The following is a 25,218-nucleotide window of genomic DNA, read 5'->3' as shown; positions in this document are numbered from 1 at the left end:
AAACTGTATAAGAATGTGTCAGCCATCATCTGAATGCCGTGGGAGAAAACCCTTACAATTACCAAACTTCGCCTTCAGTTGACTTAAACGTTTTTTGATACCCTAGCGCACAAGGGAAGCAAGTTTGGCCCAGAAAATAATTAAAAACACTACAGAGTTGCTGAGGTTATTCACTTATTTTTGACGCTATGCCACATTTCGCTATCTAATAAACTGAAATCATTTATAACCTTAAGTAGTCCTGTTTGTATTATAATTTTGCAGAATCAGTTCTACCAAACGTGAAAACGTCTGATATTCGATCGTATTCCATTCTTATGCCGAAGCTCTGCTTACAGTAAAACTTTATTCCTAACCCGTTTCCAAACCCCAAATAATAGGTTCTAACTCACTACTCAAAGCGCCTTACTCCTAAGCTACAGTCGGTAAGGAGAATAAGTACTAGTCGACAACGAAATCAACTGAACAAGCGGTTTTTGTTACCAATGTTGCTTTATAGATCAATATAACGCAACATGACGCATGCTATGTTGTGTTATGACGAAGAGGCAACTGCCGGAGTACTTGCACTAGCTTTTGATTGGATAATAAGAATTGGGAACTCTTTGAATGCTTAGAATTCAAAGCTTCATTACTATGGTGACACCATCTGCAAATGGAAGCAGACACATCACTACACGAGGATCATCATGAACTTTCACGTTCAAGTCATGAGGTACTTCTACTTTTTTTTCTGCAGCTCTCTCTCCAGGATCACAAACTCTGCCATTACACAATACCTATGAAGAGAAATGCGTGAACTGTTGCATATTGATGGCCCAATACTTCAGTAAAACAAGTTTACATCAATTTGTTCAGACAGACTTCACGCGCGGTCCTGGGTGGGTGTAGAATATATCAACTTTAGAACTCGAAAATATTTCTTTGTTTCGTAGTTCTGAAGTAGAACTAACATTCGAAAAGCCAGTTTGGCAAGCTTGCTTGTTTTCCACTGATATTTGTTTTTATAAGCATGCATCATTCGGGGGGAGGTGGGATACTGTATAAATATGGGCATGTGCCACTGTGAAAGGTATGGTTTTCAGGCAGTTTAGTCTGGAATTAGGGATGGAAATCAGACAGTTTTGGTCTAAAATAGGGTAGGAGTTGTTGCTGCCTAGTTTAGAATAGGGTTACAAAATCAAGCTGATCATGGTCTAGTATAAGTTTAGGGTTTCAGTCTCTCAGCGGCACACCCCTACCCAATGATTTAGAGTACCCCTCCCCGTCCGCGCATCTTTACTCACGTTATCAATTACAATCAGTCCGCCCTTACGAACAAGCTGTAACGATTTCTCATAGTACTGGACTTTTGAAGTCCAATCAGCATCGATAAAAACCAGATCAAAGCTTCCAGCTTCACCTGCAGCTATGAGATCATCTGAAATAAGACGACAACATAACGTTTAAATTTGCCATAGTCCAACATTCGACGTTTAAAGAGGTTAGGTATGCAGGTCGACCAGGAACTTCGCTCAAGATTACCTGCAAGCTACGAAACCTAAAGAAAGGTAAAACGATTTAAAAACGACCTCTCGAACCCATTCATAATTCATCATTAGTTTACACAAAGGAAATCATGGCCGTGACTGTATTCTGATGCATAGATATTTACAATTGTGTTTCTCGGTTTTCTCCTAAGTTTAAGTTTGGATTGAGAAAAAACATCAAACACTTAAGACAGTGTTACATTATGTGACGAATTCCTCTCGCCTTTTGATTGGTTCTCACTTATGATCTATAGGACGACAGACGCATAGATGGTGTAATTATAATCAATCAGACACACACTCGCCTAACGGCTCGTGTGCCACTTTCTTGTTCTTACCACATTTTGACGTCAACTGTGATCTATTATTGAACAGACACAAGGCAATATGGAATCTGTTTACTATTTTGATAACAATTCCAAACACTTCGAAGTTAGTTAAAAATACTCCGTTGCGCAGTGCATTTTCAACTCTCTTCTCGGTATGTGGAAATGTGGTCCAACACGGTCTTTTGTGTTTGATGAGTTACTTGAATCGAGAAAACCTACTTGATGTCAAGAGAAGAGAAAACCCTGGGAAGTAATCCCTTATATGGGTTATATAGGTATGTGCGGCCACAAACGATATGGTTTTTCAACCGTTTTGGTAATAAATAGGGTATCGGTTTTAGCCATTTTGATCATTAATAGGGTCTGAGTTTTGCACTCTTGTCTTGAATTGGGCATTTTTTTTTAGGAGAAGCTACTTTTTTATCATTATTGATAAGACCGATCAGCAAAAGCGCTTCACAAATTACGTGTTCGGCAATTTAACATTTATCTGAACTAGGGAACTAAGTATAAGGCAGGTCTGAAACAGGGTATTGATTTAGGGTCAGGTCATAAATAGGGTATTAAAAATCGCAGATTTTGGTCATTATTAGGGTAAGGTTTTTGGGAAACGGTCTGCACACCCCCACCCAATTTTTATCAGAGTATCCCACCGGAGAAAAAAGTTCTCCCAGGTCAGTCCGAACAAAGCCTGGCTGCATAAAGACTCGTCAAGTAGAGCGAAGTTGAACTGCTACCTGCTTTCAAAATTTCTAATTAATTTTACTTATAGTTATCTTTTACAGCACGTGTGTAACTGTGAATAAAATTTGATGAAAACTTATGTTGTCACAAAATACCAGTTCTGATCTTACCTAGAGTTGTGAGGGCAGATTGTAACCTTAAATCAATCTTTGACTCAACATCTGCCTGGAAAACAAAAAAGGGCACTAACGTCAAATTTACAGTGTTCAAAATTTAACGAAATACTGGATGAGGTCAAGCATGATTTGATAGTCCGTTTTTTTTAACCTTACTTGTGAACACTTGCAAGTACCCTACAGTACTGGCTAAGAGGTAAGTCTACATATGAGCCAAGAGGCCCATCAGGCACCTGGGTAGAGAGAGGCATTGTGATAGTTAAGAGTCTTGCCCAAGAAGACAACACAATGCCCCATGCCTGGGCTTGAACCCAGACCTTTAGATCCAGAGTCGAGCACACTAACCATGAGGCCACTGTGCCGACAGACTACTGTTGCAATCAATCTGACCAGATCTTTCTCAGTGGTTCTGTGCTTCACTGCAGGGGCGTAGCAGGGGGTCACACTGTGTCAAAGTGAGGGTACTCACCAGACTGTCATGTCATTTTCACCACCTGTTGCAGGTTGTTTGCTTTAAAAAAGGCTTACAAAATGGGGGGGGGGGGGGTCATGGGCACCCCAGGACCCCCTAGCCACGCCCCTGCACTGATGGTATTACCAGTGCATGACTCCTGAGTTCAATGCTCTCAATTTCATGATGGTACATTTAAATTTCCACACACAATAACAAATTAAATGTTGAGGGCTCTGTCATGCATCCAATATACTGTGACCTTCAGGAGTACTTTAATGCAAGTAAAACGTATCAAGGGTTTGCAACATGCACGAGGGCTACAGCTATGCAGCCCTATGCATGCTTTGAATGCTAAACACAGTCGCAGCCACAATTTTGCAGTATCACATCAGTGTGAAACTTGATTGACTTTAAAGGTACTTCACCTTTGACCAAGTGGCACACCTTAACTGCCACTGAGATCCTGAAAAACTGATTCTCTTAAAAAAGCAGTCAAATAACAAATGTTCAAGTTACCTCTTTGAAGTAATGCTGGCTCTGCACCTCACTCATGAACTCATCTGTTATGTCACATGCCACAACTTTACCATCTGGGGGCAGTGCCATGGCCATACTCAGAGTATTGTAGCCAGTATAAATACCTGAATGAAAGCACAATGATAGTGGCAAAGTTATTCAGATAGAAAGAAATCTTATCATGTGCCAACTGAAACATGTACAAGGAAAGCCTGATCCAAGTTAACTCCCACGTAAAGACCGCAAGAAATGTAGTAAGACTACCAATGATTTATTTAAGTGTCCTCCTTCCAGTGAGACCCTACCCAATTTAATCTCCCCCTTTTAAACCTAATAATAGTGTACTTTTTGTATTCGATTGTTGTATTTGTTTCCATGTAAATATCTATCTTATTTAGAGACATATTGTAGCCCATTAACATTGTTATTTTTAAATGTAACATAAGATATGTAATTTTATCTTTTGAACAATAAAAACACTTTATTTATTTATTTAATACCTTTCCAATATCAGGGTACATGACGCGCCAAGGAGGGTACTCCCTTATATGGGCTATAAAGGTATGTGCAGCCCTAAAGGGTACGGTTTTTAATTCATTTTAGTCATAAATAGGGTATTGATTTTGGCTATTTTGGTCATAAACAGGGTAAGGTGTTTGCACACTGTATGTACTCATGTATGTATGTTTGTATGTACTCTAGTCTTGAATTGGGTATGTTTCTTAGAAGAAGCTACTTTTTCATCATTATTACTTAGACCATCAACAAAAGTCCTTTATAACTTATGTTTAGGGCAACTGTGCCAGCTGCAATGGTCATAAAATAATATGGTATCAAATTTTTGGTCAGGTCATAAATAGGATAGCAAAAATCACAGATTTTGGTCATAAATGGGGTAAAGGTTTTGAGAAGTGGGCTGCACACCCCCAACCAACTTTTCTGAGAGTACCCCCCCCCCCCCCGATTAGATGGTCATGCCCTTTCCCAGAGGCCATGATTCTTTTGTTTTAACTACCAAGAAATCAGAAGGTGAGCTAACATTAATCACAGCAGTTACACTGCCCCCCCCCCCCCCCCCATGCATGATTAGAAACAGTTAACAAAGTTGAATGCATGCACACAGTCAAACCAGAACCAGGATTTCTGACTCCAGCTTTTTATTTTGCCTAGAGCATTGGGTGTTCAGTTGCCACTGACTGAAAAAGGTCCAGGCTCTGGGGATGAAACTGCAAACTGAAGGAGGTGTACAAAAATGCAGCCTTGCAAAACAGACTTACAAAATAAGGTAGCTAGCCTAAAATAGAAATACCACTCATACTTCTTGAATCCAGAATATTTTGTATCTCTTGTGCTGTTATTATCTTTACTGATCAAGAGCTAACAATAAACAGGCTAAGCACTGGGTGTTTTTCAGGTCAACTGGAGTGTTCTTCTGGCTTGGTAGGGTCTGGGTTCAAGCTGTGGGTGGAGCAGTTGGGTACAAAAAATTTCTAAAGTTAGCATATAGCTGACCTAATGTTATGTCTCAGGCAGTATTAGTGACTAGGAGTAATTTTGCTCCCCCGGGATAGAATGCTAGTTCCTCGGAGTTACCACCACCATTAAAATTGCTGGTTTCAATTTTTAAACTTGGATGGACTAAGAAGCACTGTTAGAGTTAAGTGTCTTGCCCCAGAACACATTGCAGTGACCCCAGCCAGGAACTCTAACTCAGACTTCTTAATCTGAGTTGAAGATCAGTAACCATTATGTCATCACATCTATCAGCCAACCCCCAACCGTTTAATCTCATGTCCTCCAGTTAATACCAGCCATATTAAGAGACACAGCTCATCACTGAGCTTTCTCTTAGGTCAATAGTCACTTAACAGACATCAGATGCTTATCTTACCTATTTCTATAACCTTTTTGGCGTTGATCAACTCTAACAACAGTCTCATAAATTGTGCTTCATCAGCACTGCAAATCATTCTATGGCCTGGGTGGTCCAAGGTTGCCTGAGATCAAATTATATTAATTATTATCATTAGACAGATACTGTAAAAGGCTTACTCCTTTTTCAAGGTCTCACAGAGAGTTTCTGCCATAGCCTAAGCTTGGTTCTAGTTTTAATGATAAACTGTCTCTACGTCTCTAATGCCAAGCCTTCAACCCTAAGTTCAGCCGATAAAACTCCTGTCGCCCATGATTATATTTCTCTTTCTCATAAAACAACTGAATCCAATAATTCATAGTTGATTTATTGTGAAGCCAGAGCTTTGGGCAATTCCCTATAAAACAAATTGTTTCCCATCTCCTTCCCTCTCCAGGGTTGTAGCCAGTATGTCAGGCAAACCAAGGCACTTGCCTCAGTAATTTTTGTTTTTGTTTTTGTTGTTTTCTTTTTCTGAAAGGGAAAGTTAAACATTGCTAAATATCTGGAAAGAGAATTTGGCCTTGGACATTGCCTCAACCATAATTTTTTCTGGCTAGTCGACCGTGCTGTCATCAAAGTGGGTCAGTTGGTTGGGTAAAAAGAGAGACTGAGAAACTAAAATTGACCGAGGGAGCCAGAGTCTGGCAAACTCTGCCTGTCAATTTTTGTTTCAGTTACTAAATGCTGTGTAACAAAACCTTTGTTTGCAAGTATGCAACGCTGAGAGATATATCAAGTGACATCCACTGACAAACACTTCAATTTAACATACAAGTTAATAAATAAGGTACAAAAGACTTTTATTCAAAGCAAAATCTCCAAATCACATGATCTGATGAATTGTTTATTATTATTATTATTATTATCATCATCATCATTATTATTATTATTTAAAACAAAGAATGTGAATTAAGTTTTTTTAAAAAGTTTTGCTTGTCACACAGAGTATCTGGAATTTTTCTTTGACTTTTCAAAAGTAAACGGCACACAATGCATGCAGAAGCAATGATGTTTAAAAATTGTTCATAGAAGATTGGAACATGAGCAGACAAACTGATTCTTAAACTTTTGGGTTAGAAATTTTAGGGGGTTTACATTTAGGGTAGTCCATTGGTGGTTCATTCAAGTAGTTCATGTACCAGGTCCATCTTGTTAGTCCATGTGCTAGGGGTCAGCGAAATGTACCAACCCAAATAAAAAGCACTCTGCTGAAAAGTTCCTATCTCTGAAATCAACACCTTATTATCTTTAAAGATATTTGGCAAAGCTAATTACCTCACCGGAAATTAATTTGTTGTTTTAACCATATACTTGTCTAAGAGAAAATCATTTTCTCTTGACTTGTCATATTGCATGTGCGACCTGCTTGTCTATCTAAAATTGTATGTATCGAAGATATGTTGTTATGAGTTTGCCCGTGAGTGCAAATTTATCCGACACTGTATAAACCAAAATCTACCCCCAAATCTTCGTTTAAAAGCTGAAATTAAAAGCACTCCGCTGATCCTACAAACAGCAAAGGAAAGCCGCAAAGTACAAGTTTCTCTCTCTGAAATCGACACCTTATTATCTTTAAAGATATTTGGCAACACTAATTACCTCACAGAAAATTAATTTGTTGTTAACCGTCATCAATGAACTTTATACAATTATTGATTGTTTAATCACAGCCACTCTTTCGTTGACAGAAAATATAAAACAGCACATTTCCAAAACTTCATGAAAAACTGCAAACTGCAAACGAATCGTACCCTGACTTCATTGTTACTACTGTAAACTGTATATTTCAGTACTCATACAATGCTCATTCAATTCACTTCAAGACTGGCAAAAGTACAACTGCGCTACCAATCCGTAAATTTTATGTAGACCCTTCAGTTATTGCTTGTGCAACTTACTTGTCTACCTAAATTTGTATGTATGGACGATATGTTCTTATTACGAGTTTGCCAGTGAGCGCAAATTTATCCGACACTGTATAAACCAAAATCAACCCCCAAATCTTTGTCTAAAAGCTGAAATTAAAAGCACTCCGCTGATCCTACAAACAGCAAAGGAAAACTGCAAAGGAAACCCGCAAAGGAATGTTACTCTCTCTGAAATCGACACCTTATTATCTTTAAAAATATTTGGCAACACTAATTACCTCACCCGAAATTAATTTGTTGTTTTAACTGTTCACTTGTCATATTGATTAAAAGTAGTCTGCTGATCCTACAAACAGCAAAGGAAAGCTGCAAAGCCTTCACCTATCACCTGTGCGACTTACTTGTCTATCTAAACTTGTATGTATGGAGGATATGTTCTTATTATGAGTTTGCCTGTGAACGCAAATTTATCCGATACTGTTTAAACCAAAATCCACCCCTAAATCTTCTTTTAAAAGCTACAATTAAAAGCACTCCGCTGAACCTACAAACAGCAAAGGAAAGCAGCAAAAGAACTCCCAAAGTACATTTCACTTCCACAGGGGGATAAATCGTGTGCAACATAAGCGCACAGACATAAGCGCGACAAACTATGCAAAATCACTATCCAAAGGAATGCATGCATGCAATGACGTCACACAATACGTCATCACTTAAAAATGGTTCGGTTGGGCAATGGGAAATGAAACATTTCATGGGGATGGCCTTAGATTTCACTTTCAGTTTTTTCTGGAATTAAGACACTTTTGAAATACTTCCAAGGCTACTTTGGTAATTTTTTTTGTATAATTGCTGATCACTGGTTTATGCTGATCAGTTTTCTATCAGGATAAATAAAGATTTTTATATTTTTATGGTTTTTTTTATACTTTTCTTCAGCCATATGTACATTCATATAATTTTCATTTTGTAGTCAGAAATAATGTCATCAGTTGCAGCATGTTGAACAAAAAGCTCGATCTGTAGCTCAGTGCAACTATGCACAATTATAGATAACAGAGTTCCCCCTATAGGCCTGGGGGTGTACTCTAATATAAAAGAGGGTCATACAGGGGTATTCTCATGATGCGTGATAAGCTGATTTTGTTTTCTGTGAAACGTGACTTTAAGAAATTATTCTTCATGATCCGTGACCTGAGTGCTTTGCGCGACTCATGAAGAACTTGAATTACGAACCGATATTCGTGATTTCACCACTCTGTTCTTCGTGATTTTGAGACACAAGTCCTCTGAATGGTTAGAGTCGTCTATTGAAAGAACTCGAAAGTGATTAAGGTATGCAATTTGCAATATGGAGCCTTAACTTAGCCTCTTTCTAGCATAAGAACAGGTTATTAAAAAGAGTACCTTACTTGCTTATTGTTGTGATTCAGGAATATCAAATTTTAATATCCATGATTCGTGATTCACTTTTTTTGCGGCTCATGAACAGTGCCAGAGACCACCCCTGTACGACCCTCATAAAAGGAAAGGGTGTGCTTGTCAGTAATTTTGCAAAGAACCCCTAAGAGGTGCCAAGATCCTGTTTTGAAGGTGTGGCTTGAAATTTTCTTCACCCCTAAGAGGTACCAATTCCGAAAAAGCACATTATCGCAGGTCAATTTTTTCCAGCTCAATACCCTAAAAGGTACCACAAAGGCTCCTGCTGAAGACTTTTTGAGGCTGAACACACGAAGAGGTACCAAAATCACTTTTTTGACCCCTAAAAGGTATGACGAGCACCCCAGTCCTTTTTTATATGTGAGTCCCTCCCCCCTGGGCTTATAGGTACATGACTCTGCTTCAGGGTTGTTAATAATGGCCATAACGCATATCACCTGTTATGGCTGAGCATGCTTGATGGGCCCTTGATGGTACGGGTGAACTGGCCTGTAGTTGGTACAACTCTCCCATAAAGTAGCAAGTGTATTATGGGTGTGAAGATCAAGACTACAGATGAATCAAAACTTAATGACAGCCCTGCTTGACAGGTGACAAAATATTTATTATACATATTTTGCGTAGCTTGCAGAATAAAGACCAAGACGAGGAGGTAATTAATAGCAAGATACTTCAGCAAAATAAAAATGATTTGCAACAAAGGGTCAGTGGATTAAGACTTAACCACATAATTGGTCTGCTTAAGACTGGCATATCACAAGATTTTGTGATAACTGAGTTGAAGGATGGTTTAATCGTTGAGGCCCTGTTAGGGGTAAATTCCGACAAGCGACATGGCCTTGAAACGGCGACACGAGAGCCTCGAACTGGCGACAAAACGACAGACTACCCCAGCAAAATAGGGAAAGTGACACCAATGTCAAAATAGACCGACAGCAAATTTCAGATTTGTGAAAGCAGTAAATGTTCTAAACAATAACATCAATAAGGGTTCAAGAAAACCAATAAATGAGTCATAAATACGTCTCATTTTACTGACTGAAATATATTAATGTCATTAATGACATTAATTAACAAAAACTAATATCCAACTGCGGCTCATCACGGGAGGAGGATTGTGTGAAGAGTCCAAAGAAAGTCTGGGTAGGAGGCTAGACCCATGTGTGCGTGCGCTCCTTCTATCTGTCATCTGTTGGAGATATTTTACTTCATCTGTCACCGAGATGCTATAGCAGGTAAAGTGGATGTAGAACATTTTCAGAGAGGAGACAACTTTGTCAAACTGACAGAGATGCTGTAAGAGACATTTCTTAGATATCAAAATGAAGTGGAAGATTTTTTGCCAGACAAAGGAAGTTGCGAGGAGACCAGCGACCTTGACTTCGAAAATGAAAACCAATCAGACGTGGTCTTCGGTGGAATGTCCTTACATACATCATCTGGAAGGAGTGTCATTCGCCCAGACCATTTAGACCTCTGACTAGAGCTTTTCAAATAATAGCGTAGCCGCCCCAAAACATACACTATTATCACTCCATTGCTGTCAGTTGTGTCTTCAGTGACTTCAGTTTTTGGGGGCAGCGTGGTCGAGTGGTTAGGGCGCCGGACTTGAAATCCAAAGGTCGCGGGTTCATGTCCCGCTCTAACCACTAAGCTGGAGTTGTTTCTCGGTAGACCCTACTTCAACTCCTCAGTCATGCTTGTAAATAGCCAACTGGTCTGTCTGCCTCCCGCCAGTTGGGATTTTTAAGCCTATTATGTTTAGTTGATATATTTGTTTCTTTCAGTTTAAGTGGCATGCCTGTGAACTAGCTAGGTGTAGCTAAGTGTATTGACCACTATAAACAACAACAACAACAACAACAACAGTTGATGTTTTAATATTCTCTACATTACTATCGTGTCAAATTTGATACAAGGCATTCACTTTTAACTGGTAATGTCACATTGATTTATTATTTATTGGGGTCATTAATAGTCTAGCCATGGATCGAGGTTGAATAAACTGCACCTACAAAAACTGAAAGTCACTTTGGTCTCGGTTTTTATTATTATTTTTATTATTATTATTATTATTATTATTATTATTATTATTATTATTTTATTATTATTTTTTTTTGGCAAAATATGGCTAGAACAGACCACTTCTTAAAGTGCCACTGAAACGAAATTTTTGTACTCTCTTTTTTTAGCCCAATTTATAGTTTCAAACGTGCTTAAAATAATGGTGAACTTTATTTCTGTCAAATCCTAACGGAAAGTGCTCTTTTTAGCTGCTGAAATCGACTTTTTGGAGCAAAACTGTGTCCGGGTTCTGGAACCGAGTTTAAGGACCTTGTGACGTCACTGGTTGTATTCACGCAAGAAGCGCTTAAGATTCTCTCTTGTTTTCACTTGATTTATTTAAGTTTATTCTTCATATTGTCGATACCTACTAGTTTCCTACCTTGTAATTTCAGTCCAGCCTTGACAGGAAATACACATCATAAACGTTGGAGGGCGCCAAAGAATGTAGATTCACCAAAATGAATGCTACAGATTAGAACAGCTCAGTATACTTTTCGAACATCTTGAGTACTCGATTGGAGATTTCGAAGACGAGTGTGGCAACTTTTGTATCACGTCCTGAAGCCTAAACACGATATTTCGTCGTCTGTTTTCAGCCTGGTTCTGAAATTTGGATTCTCACGTTTATCTAAGGTCTATTAACAAGGTTCGAATATATCCTCGGCAACTTTGCTGCATTAAAAGCCGTAAGCGCATCAGCCATCCGCACAATCATGAAGTTATTAACGGTCCACAAGCTTTGAGTCGAGTACTTCTTTGCACACAGAGAGCATCTTTTTATGATACTAATAAGTGAGAGTTCTTGTGGTAGACAAAATGTATCTTTGAAAATTGTGATCCGCAGCAGGGTTTGCTTTATCGCCGCATACGTATCAGTGTAAACAAAGCGGGACTTTCGCTTCTCTTTTACACGTATCTCCCAATTGTAATATTTCACGGCCGATGGATAACTTGGAGTTCTTTAGCACATACTTATGTCTATGATCTTCATTTAATAGTATTCAAGTTCAAAGCAATTCGTTAAACGTCACTAGTTTATTATTTAGTCGAAGGTTTATTAAACAGAATTTGAACTAATTTGCATATATGACCTTTTGCCGCCGACATTGTCACGCTTTCTCTCGTTTCCTGAAAACATATAATTGTAGGGTCATGGCAGCTAAGTTTACCTTTATAGTTTAAATTCGCTCCCTCATATAAAATAAGAGGGTTTCTTAAATTGTTGCTGTTGTGATAACTTGTAGGATGTAGCAGATACAACTAGACTAAAGGTCACTGTGGCACAATCTCGTCCGCGGTGAAACTCACAAAGCGTCCGGTTTCCTCGAAGCGAAGCGACTCGAAAACTCGAAACGTTGTTGCTACGATTCGTGCAGCAGCACTCCGGATAATATTTTCAAAAGCTGCTTTCTCTTGTTTTCATGTCTTTTAACTTTATGAGTGTAGATATTGTTTAATTGAGTGCTGGCCATTTCACTAAGAGTCCCGATCATTTTGCGATCTAAGAACTCCCACTCGTTTGCTTGCTTACATAAAATATCCAATTAAATAGACTGAAAAGCCCCAGGATCGACTCTCCACCTCTTCATGTCTAAGGCTACTCTTATTATCTGCTTTACAGCCCTGAGATGTCCTTGAGATGTTTTTGGGGGGGCTTCGAACAGTATTCTCTTCTCCCATAATCACTCTAAATTTTCAGCGCGGCATGAGAGCAATACAACCAGTGACGTCACTAGGCTGTTTTGGCCGCGCCAAGATGGCCGCCAATTTTGGGCTTAACCAGCCAATTTCGAATGGCTGAAAAAGCAGTTTTCGCTTACCGTATGCGAAAAAAAAGTCTGCAGTGTTTCCAAGTAAGGTTGAAACTTTATTACTAAGCAGAAATCTCACATACGAAAATTTCGTTTCAGTGGCACTTTAAGTCAAACTTTGATTGATTTTTGTTTTCCTGATGTTTGTCTTCGCATTGTCAGTATTTTAATAAACAAATGTGTTATGATGTATTATGCACGTGTATAATTTCGTTTCAATTGAACAAGGTCAAATTCCCGACACAATTCCTCTAAGAAGAAATTCCGACAGACGACATAAGAACCTTGCAAAATGCCGACATAGCTGCTTGTGAAAATCAGACAGGGAACATGGGCACCCCCCCTAACAGGGCCTCATCATTTGGGCACAATTTTCAGAATTCAAGATAGCCTGCATGGCAGGCATTCAAAGGTGAAGGAGAGGGGAAACCTGAGAGGAAAGGAGAAGGGAAAACTAGAAGTGCAAAGCGGGATTGTAGGGGGATGGAAGGAAATGCCTGCAAGTATGTCATTATTTTCTTCACTTTTTTTGTCCACCAGATGAACATAAAAATCATGATTAGTCAGACTTGGTCAGTACTTCATTGACTGGTCAGTTAAATGCAATTCAAGTACTTTAGCATCCTGCTTTTTGTGTAACCATACCTGGTGTAGGGCAGAGGCAAGTAACATTGTATACCCTCTTGAGGACAGCAAGACCAGAAAACCATATCCTACACAGCAGCACATCTGATGCTTTTACCATGTCTAAATTAGGTATATGTTTATGTCTCTGTAGAGACACCCCACCCCACCCCCCTCCCTCATGAAATATATTTAGTAAATGATTTTGAGAATATGACCTTAAAGACACTTAAATATAGAATTTAAATGTGTTAACCAGATACCTGCTATGGCTGGTGAGACCAGAACTGTTCGTTGCCAATTTAAATAATACAAACTTCTTACCTGTCTAAGTTTCATGAGTGGTAAAGGCTCGCGGATTCCATATTCCAAAACATACTTCGCGACTGGGCTGTGTTCAGAGTTGACTTTAAAAGGCGCATTGAAGGAGTTCCTACGTTCAAAACCTCGACTAATAACAAATCCTAGTGCGGCAGATGAAAGCGCAATCCCCACCGCTCCGAATAATAACTTGTTTTCACCTAAAAACGACATCATTTTGCTGGCACAGTTCTCCATTATTTTTCGTAAACCTGATCTTTTACTGGCGGGGGGACTGGGCAAGAGATTACCTCAGGCCAGGGCGCTTTTTGGAGTTCAATTTCTGCCTTGCATACGCCTGGCGCGCAGGGTTCGCGCAGGATTCGCGCAGGATTCAGGATTCAGCGGGCGGGAAAATTTTACTGTCCTGCCGTCAATGTAAGTAGACAAGAGAGGCATTGAAATCAGGCAGCTTTTCTCTCCGGAGAAGGGATTTAAGGATTTATTGGGGATTTAGGAATTTATCCTACCTGGCGAAATGTCGCCTAGTAGGATAATAGTTGTCTTATTATGAACAAAATATGCTGTTCCTCGTCAAATTAAACCCGGAATTCTTAAGTTAACTATTAGAAGAGGTCAAACCAACTTAAGCATTGTCTTTATTTTTGTTAGCTGCGAAGAAAAAGGCTATTATCGTGTCATATCGGAAGGACAGCTCAGTTTTGACTGCCGCTCGTACTGCGGGCTCATCCCGAGCCGCCGTATAACGTATGCAAAGTGATTTTAGCTATTCTAAATTCCCGGGGTGGCGTTTAGTCCTCAGCACCGCAGCTGAGACCAGAATCCTTGATTTATATCCCTAAGCGAGTGGACGAGCATCCCCGACCTTTTCAAATGGGCGTTCCCCACCGGACAGTCCCCAGTTGTTCAATGGCAGTATAACGCTATCCACAGGGTAAATCACTATAGAGCGTATTCACTCACGTCCAGCAGCCATGCAATTTTATTGGAACAAAAGAAAGTGTTTACATAAGAAAAGAGTTGAACTCCTAAAGGATTGGTTTGGTACACCAACATGGTCACCGTTTCATTGCTCTGGAACACCAATATGGCTGCCATGACGTCATGCGCATACGCTTTATCCATATCCAGTGAGTAGGTGACAACAAAACAAACCGCGCTATCGGTGTTTCGGTACGTGCGTCCGTGATTCGAGGCAGGAAACTGAGCCTAGGATGTCACCTAGGGTAACCTAGGCTTGATCGCATTCCGAGCAGGTTCATGTTTGAGGAGTAGGCGTAATAGCGGCGAAGGTGAAGCACTTCCCTTTCTTACCTTGTTACTTTATAGGCGCCTCGGCACCAGACTCCTCCCTACCGGATCGCTTCGTGGCCGAGTGCGCGCGATGAGCCTGCTCGCAGACTAGCAAACCAAGAGTGCATTGTTCAAGGATCCCGACAAGGAACGTACATCTGACCTAAATATATAACGTGCTAAAATTCTCAATTGTAGATAAATGGAATGAACTGCCATTGAGCAGTCGCTGTGAATTTAATCTGAGAGCCTTTAAGGCAAAAGATAGAAAATTGTTAATTTAATGCGAAGAGGTGAGTGGATTTTACTTTATGTTTTTCTTCCCTTTGGTGGTCTGTTTTTATATGGGATACAGATCGTCCATATGGCTTATTTGTATTTTTGTAGTATTTATTGAATCGTAATAAAATAAATAAATTCATGGGTTTCATTCAAGGGACCCATTATCACAAGAATGTATGTTCCAAACTTTAGACTCTGGATCAAGCGGAGTTCAACTCACATACGAAAGAGGACTTTCGCAGACTTTTTACACGAGGTATGGCAAGCATTGGACATAAGAAAACCAATTACAAGTAAATTATTGGCACCTAGCTAACGTTTTAATAGCAGTATTTGATTGGAATAGTTAACAGCGTTTTGCTGTTCATGTAGTAGCACCATCTGCAAATGTAACTGAGGTAACTTACTACAAAAAAAACTGTTGACAAATTTATTAGTGACATCGAGTTTACTGTTATGGAGCAGTATTTTACACTGACAACAGTAATTTACAGCTTCATCGCTAGAGTAACACCATCTGCAAATGGAAGAAAACTTATTGCAACACGACTGTCTCCGTGAATCTTCACGTTTAAGGTGTGAAGAAATCTGGTTTCTTCATCTGAAAATCTTTTTTCAGGGTCGCAAACTTTGCTACCCCACAAAACCTATAGAGAAAATTTAACATCGGTAAGTAATGGTGACTTAAAGTAGCAAAACACGTACCTCATATCTGGTATAATTGACTTATGTCAGTTCCAAATAAGAAAAAAAAAATAAGACAAAATTTGCATGACTGGCTGAGAAGGATATTAACTCAACCGACTCTACCAGCTTTGGCAAACTCAAGTAACTTTACTGTTACAGAGAAGAGTGTAGGCAGGCGCCTTGGTACTGAGTACATCGATGAAGAGTAGGTTGATATAGTGTGTCGAAGAATTGACGGTTCAAGTGTGGGTAATGTGTAAGTGAAGTATCGGTCGTCGTGTTGGTAGTGTCTCGGTGAAGTGTTGGTTCACGTGTCGGAAGTGTGTCGTCGACGCGTCAGAGGACCAGTCAGTATTGTGTCGGTTGAAGTGTCGGTACTGTGTCGGTGATGTGTCGGTCGACGTATCCTTCTGTCGTTGAAGTGTCGGTTGACGAATAGTGTGTCGGTAGTGCGTCGGTGAAGTTTCGGTCGACGTATCGGTATTGTGTCAGTGAAGTGTTGGTCGACCCGTCGGTGTGTAGATTAAGTGTCGGTCGACGTATCGTTAGTGTATCGGTGAAGTGTCGCTCGACGTATCGTTAGGTGTGTCGGTGAAGTTTCGGTCGACGTATCGTTAGTGTGTCGGTGAAGTGTCGGTCGACGTATCGTTAATTGGTGTGTCGGTGAAGTTTCGGTCGACTTATCGTTAGTGTATCGGTGAGGTGTCAGTCAACGTATCGTTAGTGTGTCGGTCGACGTATCGTTAGTATGTCGGTGAAGTTTCGGTCAACGTATCGTTAGTCTCTCGGTGAAGTTTCGGTCGACGTATCGTTAGTGTATCGGTGGAGTGTCAGTCGACGTATCGTTAGTATGCCGGTGAAGTTTCGGTCAACGTAGCGTTAGTCTCTCGGTGAAGTGTCGGTCGACGTATCGTTAGTACGTCGGTGAAGTTTCGGTCGACGTATCGTTAGTGTATCGGTGAAGTGTCGGTCGACGTATCGTTAGTGTATCGGTGAAGTTTCGGTCGACATATCGTTAATGTCTCGGTGAAGTGTAAGTCGACGTATCGTTAGTGTGTCGGTGAAGCTTCGGTCGACGTATCGTTACTGTATCGGTGAAGTTTCGGTCGATACATCGCTAGCGTATCAGTAAAGTGTCGGTCGACGTATCGTTAATTAGTGTGTCGGTAAAGTTTCGGTCGACTTATCGTTAGTGTATCGGTGAAGTGTCGGTCGACGTATCGTTACGTTAGTGTTTCGGTGAAGTTTCGGTCGACGTATCGTTCGTGTGTCGGTGAAGTGTCGGTCAACGTATCCTTAGTGTGTCGGTGGAGTTTCGGTCGACGTATTGTTAGTGTATCGGTGAAGTGTCAGTCGACGTATCGTCAGTATGTCGGTGAAGTTTCGGTCGACGTAACGTTAGTGTATCGGTGAAGTGTCGCTCGACGTATCGTTAGTATGTCGGTGAAGTTTCGGTCGACGTATCGTTAGTGTGTCGGTGAAGTTTCGGTCGACGTATCGTTAGTGTCTCGGTGAAGTGTCGGTCGACGTATCGTTACTGTGTCGGTGAAGTTTCGGTCGACTTATCGTTAGTGTATCGGTGAAGTTTCGGTCAACGTATCGTTAGTGTATCGGTGAAGTTTCGGTCAACGTATCGTTAGTGTATCGGTGAAGTTTCGGTCAACGTATCGTTAGTGTATCGGTCGACGTATCGTTAGTGTATCGGTGAAGTGTCGGTCGACGTATCGTTAGTGTGTCGGTGAAGTGTCGGTCGACGTATCGTTAGTGTATCGGTGAAGTGTCGGTCGACGTGTCGACGTATCGTTAATTAGTATGTCGGTGAAGTTTCGGTCGACGTATCGTTAATTAGTGTGTCGGTGAAGTGTCGGTCGACGTATTGTTAGTGTATCGGTGAAGTGTCGGTCGACGTATCGTTAATTAGTATGTCGGTGAAGTTTTGGTCGACGTATCGTTAATTAGTGTGTCGGTGAAGTTTCGGTCGACGTATCGTTAATTAGTGTATCGGTGAAGTTTCGGTCAACGTATCGTTAGTGTATCGGTGAAGTTTCGGTCAACGTATCGTTAGTGTATCGGTGAAGTGTCGGTCGACGTATCGTTAATTAGTGTGTCGGTGAAGTTTCGGTCGACGTATCGTTAATTAGTGTATCGGTGAAGTTTCGGTCAACGTATCGTTAGTGTATCGGTGAAGTTTCGGTCAACGTATCGTTAGTGTATCGGTGAAGTGTCGGTCGACGTATCGTTAATTAGTGTGTCGGTGAAGTTTCGGTCGACGTATCGTTAATTAGTGTATCGGTGAAGTTTTGGTCGACGTATCGTTAATTAGTGTATCGGTGAAGTTTTGGTCGACGTATCGTTAATTAGTGTATCGGTGAAGTTTCGGTCGACGTATCGTTAATTAGTGTATCGGTGAAGTGTCGGTCGACGTATCTTTAGTGTATCGGTGAAGTGTCGGTCGACGTTTCGTTAGTATGTCGGTGAAGTGTCGGTCGACGTATCGTTAGTGTAGCGGTGAAGTGTCGGTCGACATATCGTTAGTGTGTGGGTGAAGTGTCGGTATAGCGTGTAGGTGAAGTGTCGGTCAACGTATCGGTACTGTGTCGGTGTGAAGTGTTGGCTCTCGTGTCGGTAATGTGTCGGTAAAGTGTCGCTTGTATGTCAGCTTGCTCACCGACCAAGTGTCGACCTAAACGGGGGTATTGTGAAGTGCAGAAGCACCGATAGTGTACCTGTAAAGGGTCTACCGAAACGAGTTAGCTTGACAAGCAAAATAATTAAGCAATTCCAGTTCTGTTGGTGATAACCAACAGCTTGTTTCATCACTTACATTGTCAACTACTATAAGCCCGCCTTTACGAACAAGTTGCAACGATTTCTCGTAGTAATCGTCATAGGATTTCTTATCAGCATCAATAAAAACCATGTCATAGCTCTCAGCTTCTCCTGCAGACAACAGTTCATCTGAAATACAACATAAATGTTGATACGGACTTAAAGTTTGCTAAAATAAGATAAAGAAGCAAGACTTTTATTGACAACCAATACGCGATCCGAGAACACGAGGGTTATAAGCGAGTTACCGCTTGTTGGGTTCTTAGACGTGATACTGTATTCTCACGGTCCGGCAAATTGCTAAGACAATTAAATGCCGGGTTAGGGTGGGGGATGTTTGATGATGGGGGATAACCCACAATATACCGTATATCATCAAGGGGGAGAAATAATATCCCTAATCGCTTCATGCTAGAGAAACTGGTCAAGGTCATTTAATGTTCGGAAATTTTTAAATTACCAACCTCATCTAAGGAGTGTGAAAACCTGATTTAATAAAAAGTCATCGCTTACAGTTAGCTCTTATTTCTGGCGTCACATGACTGCATATGCGAAAAATATTTGAAGGAAAATAGACACAATAGCGTCCATTTGGCGCGAAAATATGCTCGGATATTTGTCCGCGGACATTATCTGTTCCGAGAAGCGAACAGTTCTCCGAGAGGACAGCTCGAGGAAAACTGCGAGCTTTGAGCAACGGATAATTTCCAAGGAGAAATATCCGAGCATCTTTTCGCGCTAAATAGGGTTTATTGTTTGTTTATCCACTGTTCATTGTGTGACTGCCATTACCAGGATTTATAGAGCAAGGCAATAGTTTGCAAGTTACTCTTTAGTGGGAGCAACTAGTTATTCTCAATTAATATCTCTTACCTAAAGTGGCGGTGGCCGATTGCAGCCTTAAATCTATCTTCGATTCAACACCTGCCTGTGGAGAAAAAAAGGAAACAAACTGAACATTTTGAACTTCAGCTGCAATATCGTACATGTAATAGTGGTTTCAACAATTGTATTCTTCCAATTTGCATTAAGTTTGTGCAGAAGCATATCACCTTGGTTTGTGACCTGAAAACTCGACTACCCGAGGTAACCAGTGTGCGTCCCATATTTACCACGTGATTTGATATTGGCCAATCCAATGTCGTGATGAAAAACGTTAGTTGTACAAAGCGCAAAATGTCCGAGACTAATAATTATTGATGGTTTTGATCAGACCTGCCAACTCTCCCGGTTTTCCCGGGAGTCTCCAAGTTTTTCATCAAATCTCCCGGTCTCCCGGTTAGAGCACCAAATCTCCCGGGAACTACCTACTGTGGCTCTTGTTAAATTTTTTTTTTCATTAATTTCGTTATTTTCGAGACGTCGGGAACGTTCGGAAGGCCTTCGGGTGATTGTCGGAGGGTATTCAGACATTGTCGAAAATTATATTCTTACAATGCAAAGATTTCTAGCCGCCTCCAGGTTTTTGTACTCTGGGGGTTGGTAGGTATGGTTTTGATAGATTTATGGAGATTATGGTCTTCCAAGAGTTTTAGTAGATGTAAATGTGAAATTCCAGGATCCGGATCTTGGAAAGTTATGGCGTAAATGATTACAAAATTCTGCATTTCGAGTACAAGGCTTCCCAAAAGTTCATGGAAAAGGTTAAAAAAAGCATTTTAATGTAACTATGAGATTCCAGGAGTAACTAAAAATGAAGAATATTCAAGGAGTTTTCTAGTCCAGGAGCAGTGCAAACCCTGCGAGATGGTTGTATAGTGGTCACATGGAATTAAATGTGGTCAATTGTAGATCCCAGGCTTCCTTAAGCCTAGTTCACACTAGCGAGATAACAACATAGGAAGGGAGTCATGCCGTTATGTTTGCAGTGTGAACATCCCGACATAATGACATAAGTGGAACATAACAGCAAGAACATCACGACATCATGAAAAAAAAACTGATCTTTTCCCTGGCTTAATGTCGATGTTCACATTATCGACATGAGCGATTATGTCATTAAGTCTGGTATGTCAATACTGTGAACCAGGCCTTACTTTAAGCTAAGGTCAGGGAATAATGGTTGTTTTATTCATCAAAACAAACATCCTGTCCAAGATGATGAATACAACTACCGTGATTCCCTGTAGGTGCATCTCATAGAGGGAACTGGCCATTGGCCACGATTGCTGTGGTATCTTCCAATCAGTGAATGACTAACCTCTTTGAAGAAACGCCGACTTTGCACGTCGTTCATATACTCATCTGTTATGTCACATGCCACAACTTTACCGTCTGGGGGCAGTGCCATGGCCATACTCAGAGTATTGTAGCCAGTATAAACACCTGAAAGGAAACATGCTGTCATCATTTATATTTCCTGTGTATTCCATTATCCTCCTCAATAGTTTCACTGTGTTAGTGGTCACTCCTCTGGCCACTGCACACTATTTAATAGTTTAATATAATTTCGAATTTGTATTCGAATTCTTTCTTATTTGGTATTTCTCTGAACCGCAAACAACTTTTTATGTAACCAAAATGAGTGTAAATAAAATGAGCTTGAACTTGCCATGAGGTTCGCATTTTATTTCATGCTGGGAAAACAAAAATGAGCTTGTTCCTTTTTGATCTCATGGCTCCAAAGCAACACCGTAAGTAAAACACAACATAAGAAGGTCAGGATTTTTTATCATTATTATTTCATGCACAACAAGTTACAACACACTACTTATAACTATTCAAAGGTGACTTGTTATTTTTTATTTATTATAAAAAACTGATTATTCCATATTATTTGATTTAGCACATCTCCTTTTGTTTCCAGCTTAGTGCTATTAATTTTCTTCCAGTGGGAAATTATATCTTGATAGAATTTTGGTAAGCTCTTCAAATGACAATGACAATTAAATGAATTAAATGAAAATGAGAAATTGTGATGCTTATCATAAAGAACATGCTTCTCATTAGCAACCAATCCGGGACATTAGGCAGCATATGATGGCGTAGAAACTCTCAAATGCAAATGTCAGGATCATCAATGAACAAAGCACAAAAGACATGGCTTTGTCATATTCTAACAAAAAACGCTGATAAAATCACAAAGCTTAACCTGTGCTGGGCACCAGATGGTAAAGGAAACAGTGGAGGTCGAAAATAACATGCAAAGGTATTAGTTTCTAAAGAAACTGTTGAGCTGCGAGCGTTAGTCCTAATCGTCAGAGCAAAATGTTAATAAATGGTCGAAACATCAGCTTCACTAACTCGCTACAGCGATTAAGTTGCCTTCATCATCTTCAAATTGATGAAAATGAGTTCCACAGTTAGCTTAAGAGCCACCAGCTGTTTATCTGTCCAGGAATGAGACCTGTGGATAGGTTGCCAAGGACCTGGCAGAGTGCAGATTTGGTTATCTTGAACGATAAAGAATCCCAAGTCCCATTTACGTTAGATCAAATTGTATGATGTTTCGCAGCTAAAGTTCAGCGCGTGATAATTAGTGAATCGTATTGTTTGAACCATTCACTTATACATGGGGATTTGCCAACCGGCATCCCAGTTGGTGGACCAGTTGAAAAGATAAGAAAGGTCAGTAGGAATAAGCAAAAAACTCAAAAGATGCGTGACACAATGCAATAAATTAAGTACGAGGCTAAAAAGGCTCTAAAAAGTGTCAAATGGTTGCTTATAAACTAAACGTTTCGGGCTTAGCCCTTCTTAAGTAGGTGGAATGATCGAGCCATGCAACAAAAAGAAAGCCATGATAGCTATGACAGATCGAGATTTATTATATTGTACCTAAGTTTCTAGACCAGCTTGAAATTTTTATTAGTCTATTGATTTGATACTGAATTTATTTTTAATTTGATTATTGTCAGTTGTATATTTAAAGACCATGGGGTAATTTTATAATTTTTTTGTTTATTATTTCACATTTTATTATATATAATATATATAATCTTTGTAACCTGCATTACTAAATAAAATAATGATGATGATGAGGTTGCCTGGTTTAGCACTAATAACACTTTAATAGCACAGCTATAATGATCATATTACCATCCTTACCTATTTCTATAGTCTTTTTCGCTTTTATCAATTGCAACAGCAATCTCATAAGCTGAGCTTCATCAGCACTGCAGAGTATATGATTCAATTTATGGTTCATGGTTGCCTATAAAAAAGAAATCAGTAAATTAATGCAATATGCCATTACACATATAGTCTCATCGTCCCACTTACCAAATTGAGTATTACCTTCCTCCCCTCTCCTCCCAAGTAATATGATACCACTTGCAATTCAATTTCTCGTAATTGTTTTCGGCTAATGAGGGACTGGAAACTGGAAACTGGAAAATTTAGCAAATTGTAAGGAAATTTCCGCTGTTCTGTTCCAAGTGGAAAAAGAGGACTACCTCTGGCCTGGAGGTAGTCTACAATTTCCGAAGAAATTTTCCCGAAAATTGCTGTTCCATTTGACTTTCAACCGAAATTTCCAGATTTTTTTGCTAAATGGTAAGCTCCCAAGGAGTCCAGTCTTCCATTTGTTAAGGAAGAATTCTGTGCACAACTGATTTTGATCTTTTTCTTTCACCAGAAGCGGATGATAATAGCTTGGTGGTCTTCTCCTTGTGAGGGAAGGAATTCTGGAAGAAGGCCTTCGCTTGCTACTGGGTCGGAATTTTGTCAGGTTGTTGGTAGATGTGAAACCGAATACTGAAACTGAACTAGTCTCCTTGGCAGCCGTTTTTAGGGTCGTCACGCAAAGCTTCTTAGTGGGGGAGAAGCGTTGCGTGACGACTCTGATGAAACTGAAAACGCAAGCGGATTCCATTCGCGCGAAACTTTTACCTGTCGTGAATGCTTTCATTTCACCTTTACTAATTACATGTTTCATCACATCGTTATTTCTAGAAATATGCCTTGCCGTTATTTTTCATTTATTGATTTGACAATGAAGGAATTCATTGTAAGCAAAGCTTAATGACCAGCAGCCGGTCAAGGCGTTCAAATCACTTAATGGCCAGCAGTCTCATACTTTTGACAAATTTAAAAAAAATTAACGAACCGATCATAACCATGAGTAGCATGACAAGGATCTAACAGGACAGACCTCACTCACGTCTGAGGTGTGCTACAAATTTCCCACCACGAACAAGCGCCACGCTTGATAGGAAATCGACATGATGTCACGACCTGACAGCCTTCGAATCCTACACTGATATCCCTGTACATATACCAACCGTTAGAGTGAAATTCATAAAGCTCTTTTGGATCGCATGACATTTCTCAATCGACATGAGATAGATTGTATATGATCGGTTCATTCGATTCTTTAAATTTGTCAAAAGTAAACCTAGTAGACTCTTAAACTGTTTGAATTGAAATCTATAAAGTTAGTAAAGTTCTTCCGGATTGCATCATACTTCTTACTCGACCTATGATAGTTTGGTCGTGACCGGTTTGTTCGATTTCCTACATTTGTCAAAAAGTATCGGAGTGCTGGTCATTTAGTCATTTGAAAACCTTGACCAGCTGCCGATCATTTAGCGACCCCGGGCCCAGGATCTTTAGGATGTTGTTCTTTCGTTTGATTGCGGTGAGAGTGATGGCTTATTTACCGCCTGGTTGGAAAATGTCGTTGCTTAGCTGTTACATCAAATTCGTCCGTAAAATTAATTATCTGCCATTACATTCTCACCTCTCTAAGTTTCCTGAGTGGTGAAGGCTCTCGGAGTCCATATTCCATAAGATATTTTGTGACTGGGCTGTTAATTTCCATGTGCATTTTTGTCTCTTTATAGTCTTCATCGCTCTTTCGCCCAAGAACCCGAGCAGCTACAAATCCTGCTACTGCGGATGATACTGCAATGCCCACAGCTCCGAAAAACAACTTGTTTTCGCTCAAAAAAGACATCTCTCTGAGATGTATCACACGATTTAAATTCAAACTTGTCAGCGCCTGCGAAATTATGAGTCGCATTACGGCGTTACAACATCACGTGACATTTTTATCTTGAAATTTGCATTTAAAAGCAGCTCAGTCACGGTATTTTGAGTTATATTGGCCACGAACAAAATTACCTTGGAATTGAAGGATACCTGAAAATAGACATTTACTAAGATAGAAAAATAATCAAAGAGATAATAACAAACCATAAAGGTACAACGATGGTTGAGGATGGAGAAGATTGACACGGTTTACAACGGAGCTTATGACTGAAACAAGATTATAATCAACCCAAGCATCAAACAATATGGCGCACGTAGCGTTGAAAATACTGTTTTGCCACATTTAGTTTGCCCCGAAAAATTATTCATAAGCAAGACCCCATCATCAATATGCGAGCAGTGTTTGGGATGATACATACATACATATATCTGAGAGATTCCGCAAAAACATGCCGTCTAGGT

The 25,218-nt window shown here is 40.0% G+C and overlaps 2 protein-coding genes across 2 annotated transcripts; both read right to left on the bottom strand.

The window, feature by feature from the left end:
- Positions 1–25: 25 nt before the first annotated feature.
- LOC145481535 (putative caffeoyl-CoA O-methyltransferase 2) lies at positions 26–14,109 on the bottom strand. The gene is made up of 6 exons (XM_081460026.1): positions 13,738–14,109; positions 5,580–5,685; positions 3,689–3,813; positions 2,713–2,767; positions 1,287–1,420; positions 26–779 (listed from the first exon to the last, which is right to left on the bottom strand). Exons 1-6 carry the CDS (start codon positions 13,969–13,971, stop codon positions 621–623), a joined length of 813 nt encoding a protein of 270 aa, XP_081316152.1. The 5' UTR covers positions 13,972–14,109; the 3' UTR covers positions 26–620.
- A 1,338-nt stretch (positions 14,110–15,447) lies between these two features.
- LOC145481534 (putative caffeoyl-CoA O-methyltransferase 2) lies at positions 15,448–24,868 on the bottom strand. The gene is made up of 6 exons (XM_081460025.1): positions 24,506–24,868; positions 22,873–22,978; positions 21,026–21,150; positions 19,699–19,753; positions 18,821–18,954; positions 15,448–15,956 (listed from the first exon to the last, which is right to left on the bottom strand). Exons 1-6 carry the CDS (start codon positions 24,785–24,787, stop codon positions 15,798–15,800), a joined length of 861 nt encoding a protein of 286 aa, XP_081316151.1. The 5' UTR covers positions 24,788–24,868; the 3' UTR covers positions 15,448–15,797.
- Positions 24,869–25,218: the final 350 nt, after the last annotated feature.

The sequence above is a fragment of the Orbicella franksi genome, chromosome 3 (assembly GCF_964199315.1).
Source record: "Orbicella franksi chromosome 3, jaOrbFran1.1, whole genome shotgun sequence".
In the NCBI taxonomy this organism is placed as follows: Eukaryota; Metazoa; Cnidaria; class Anthozoa; order Scleractinia; family Merulinidae; genus Orbicella; species Orbicella franksi.
This window is presented reverse-complemented; position numbering and strand designations above follow the sequence as displayed.

What these genes read in the sequence shown, in the direction of transcription:
- LOC145481534 (XM_081460025.1), bottom strand. Translation starts at nt 24,787, where the DNA reads ATGCGACTCATAATTTCGCAGGCGCTGACAAGTTTGAATTTAAATCGT. An exon ending in GAAAAAGACTATAGAAATAG is followed by an intron (nt 21,151 to 22,872) that starts GTAAGGATGGTA and finishes GTTTCCTTTCAG; the next exon opens with GTGTTTATACTGGCTACAAT. An exon ending in GGCTTATAGTAGTTGACAAT is followed by an intron (nt 15,957 to 18,820) that starts GTAAGTGATGAA and finishes TTTTCTCTATAG; the next exon opens with GTTTTGTGGGGTAGCAAAGT.
- LOC145481535 (XM_081460026.1), bottom strand. Translation starts at nt 13,971, where the DNA reads ATGGAGAACTGTGCCAGCAAAATGATGTCGTTTTTAGGTGAAAACAAG. An exon ending in CACTCATGAAACTTAGACAG is followed by an intron (nt 5,686 to 13,737) that starts GTAAGAAGTTTG and finishes ATTTGATCTCAG; the next exon opens with GCAACCTTGGACCACCCAGG. An exon ending in GCCAGCATTACTTCAAAGAG is followed by an intron (nt 2,768 to 3,688) that starts GTAACTTGAACA and finishes TTTGTTTTCCAG; the next exon opens with GCAGATGTTGAGTCAAAGAT.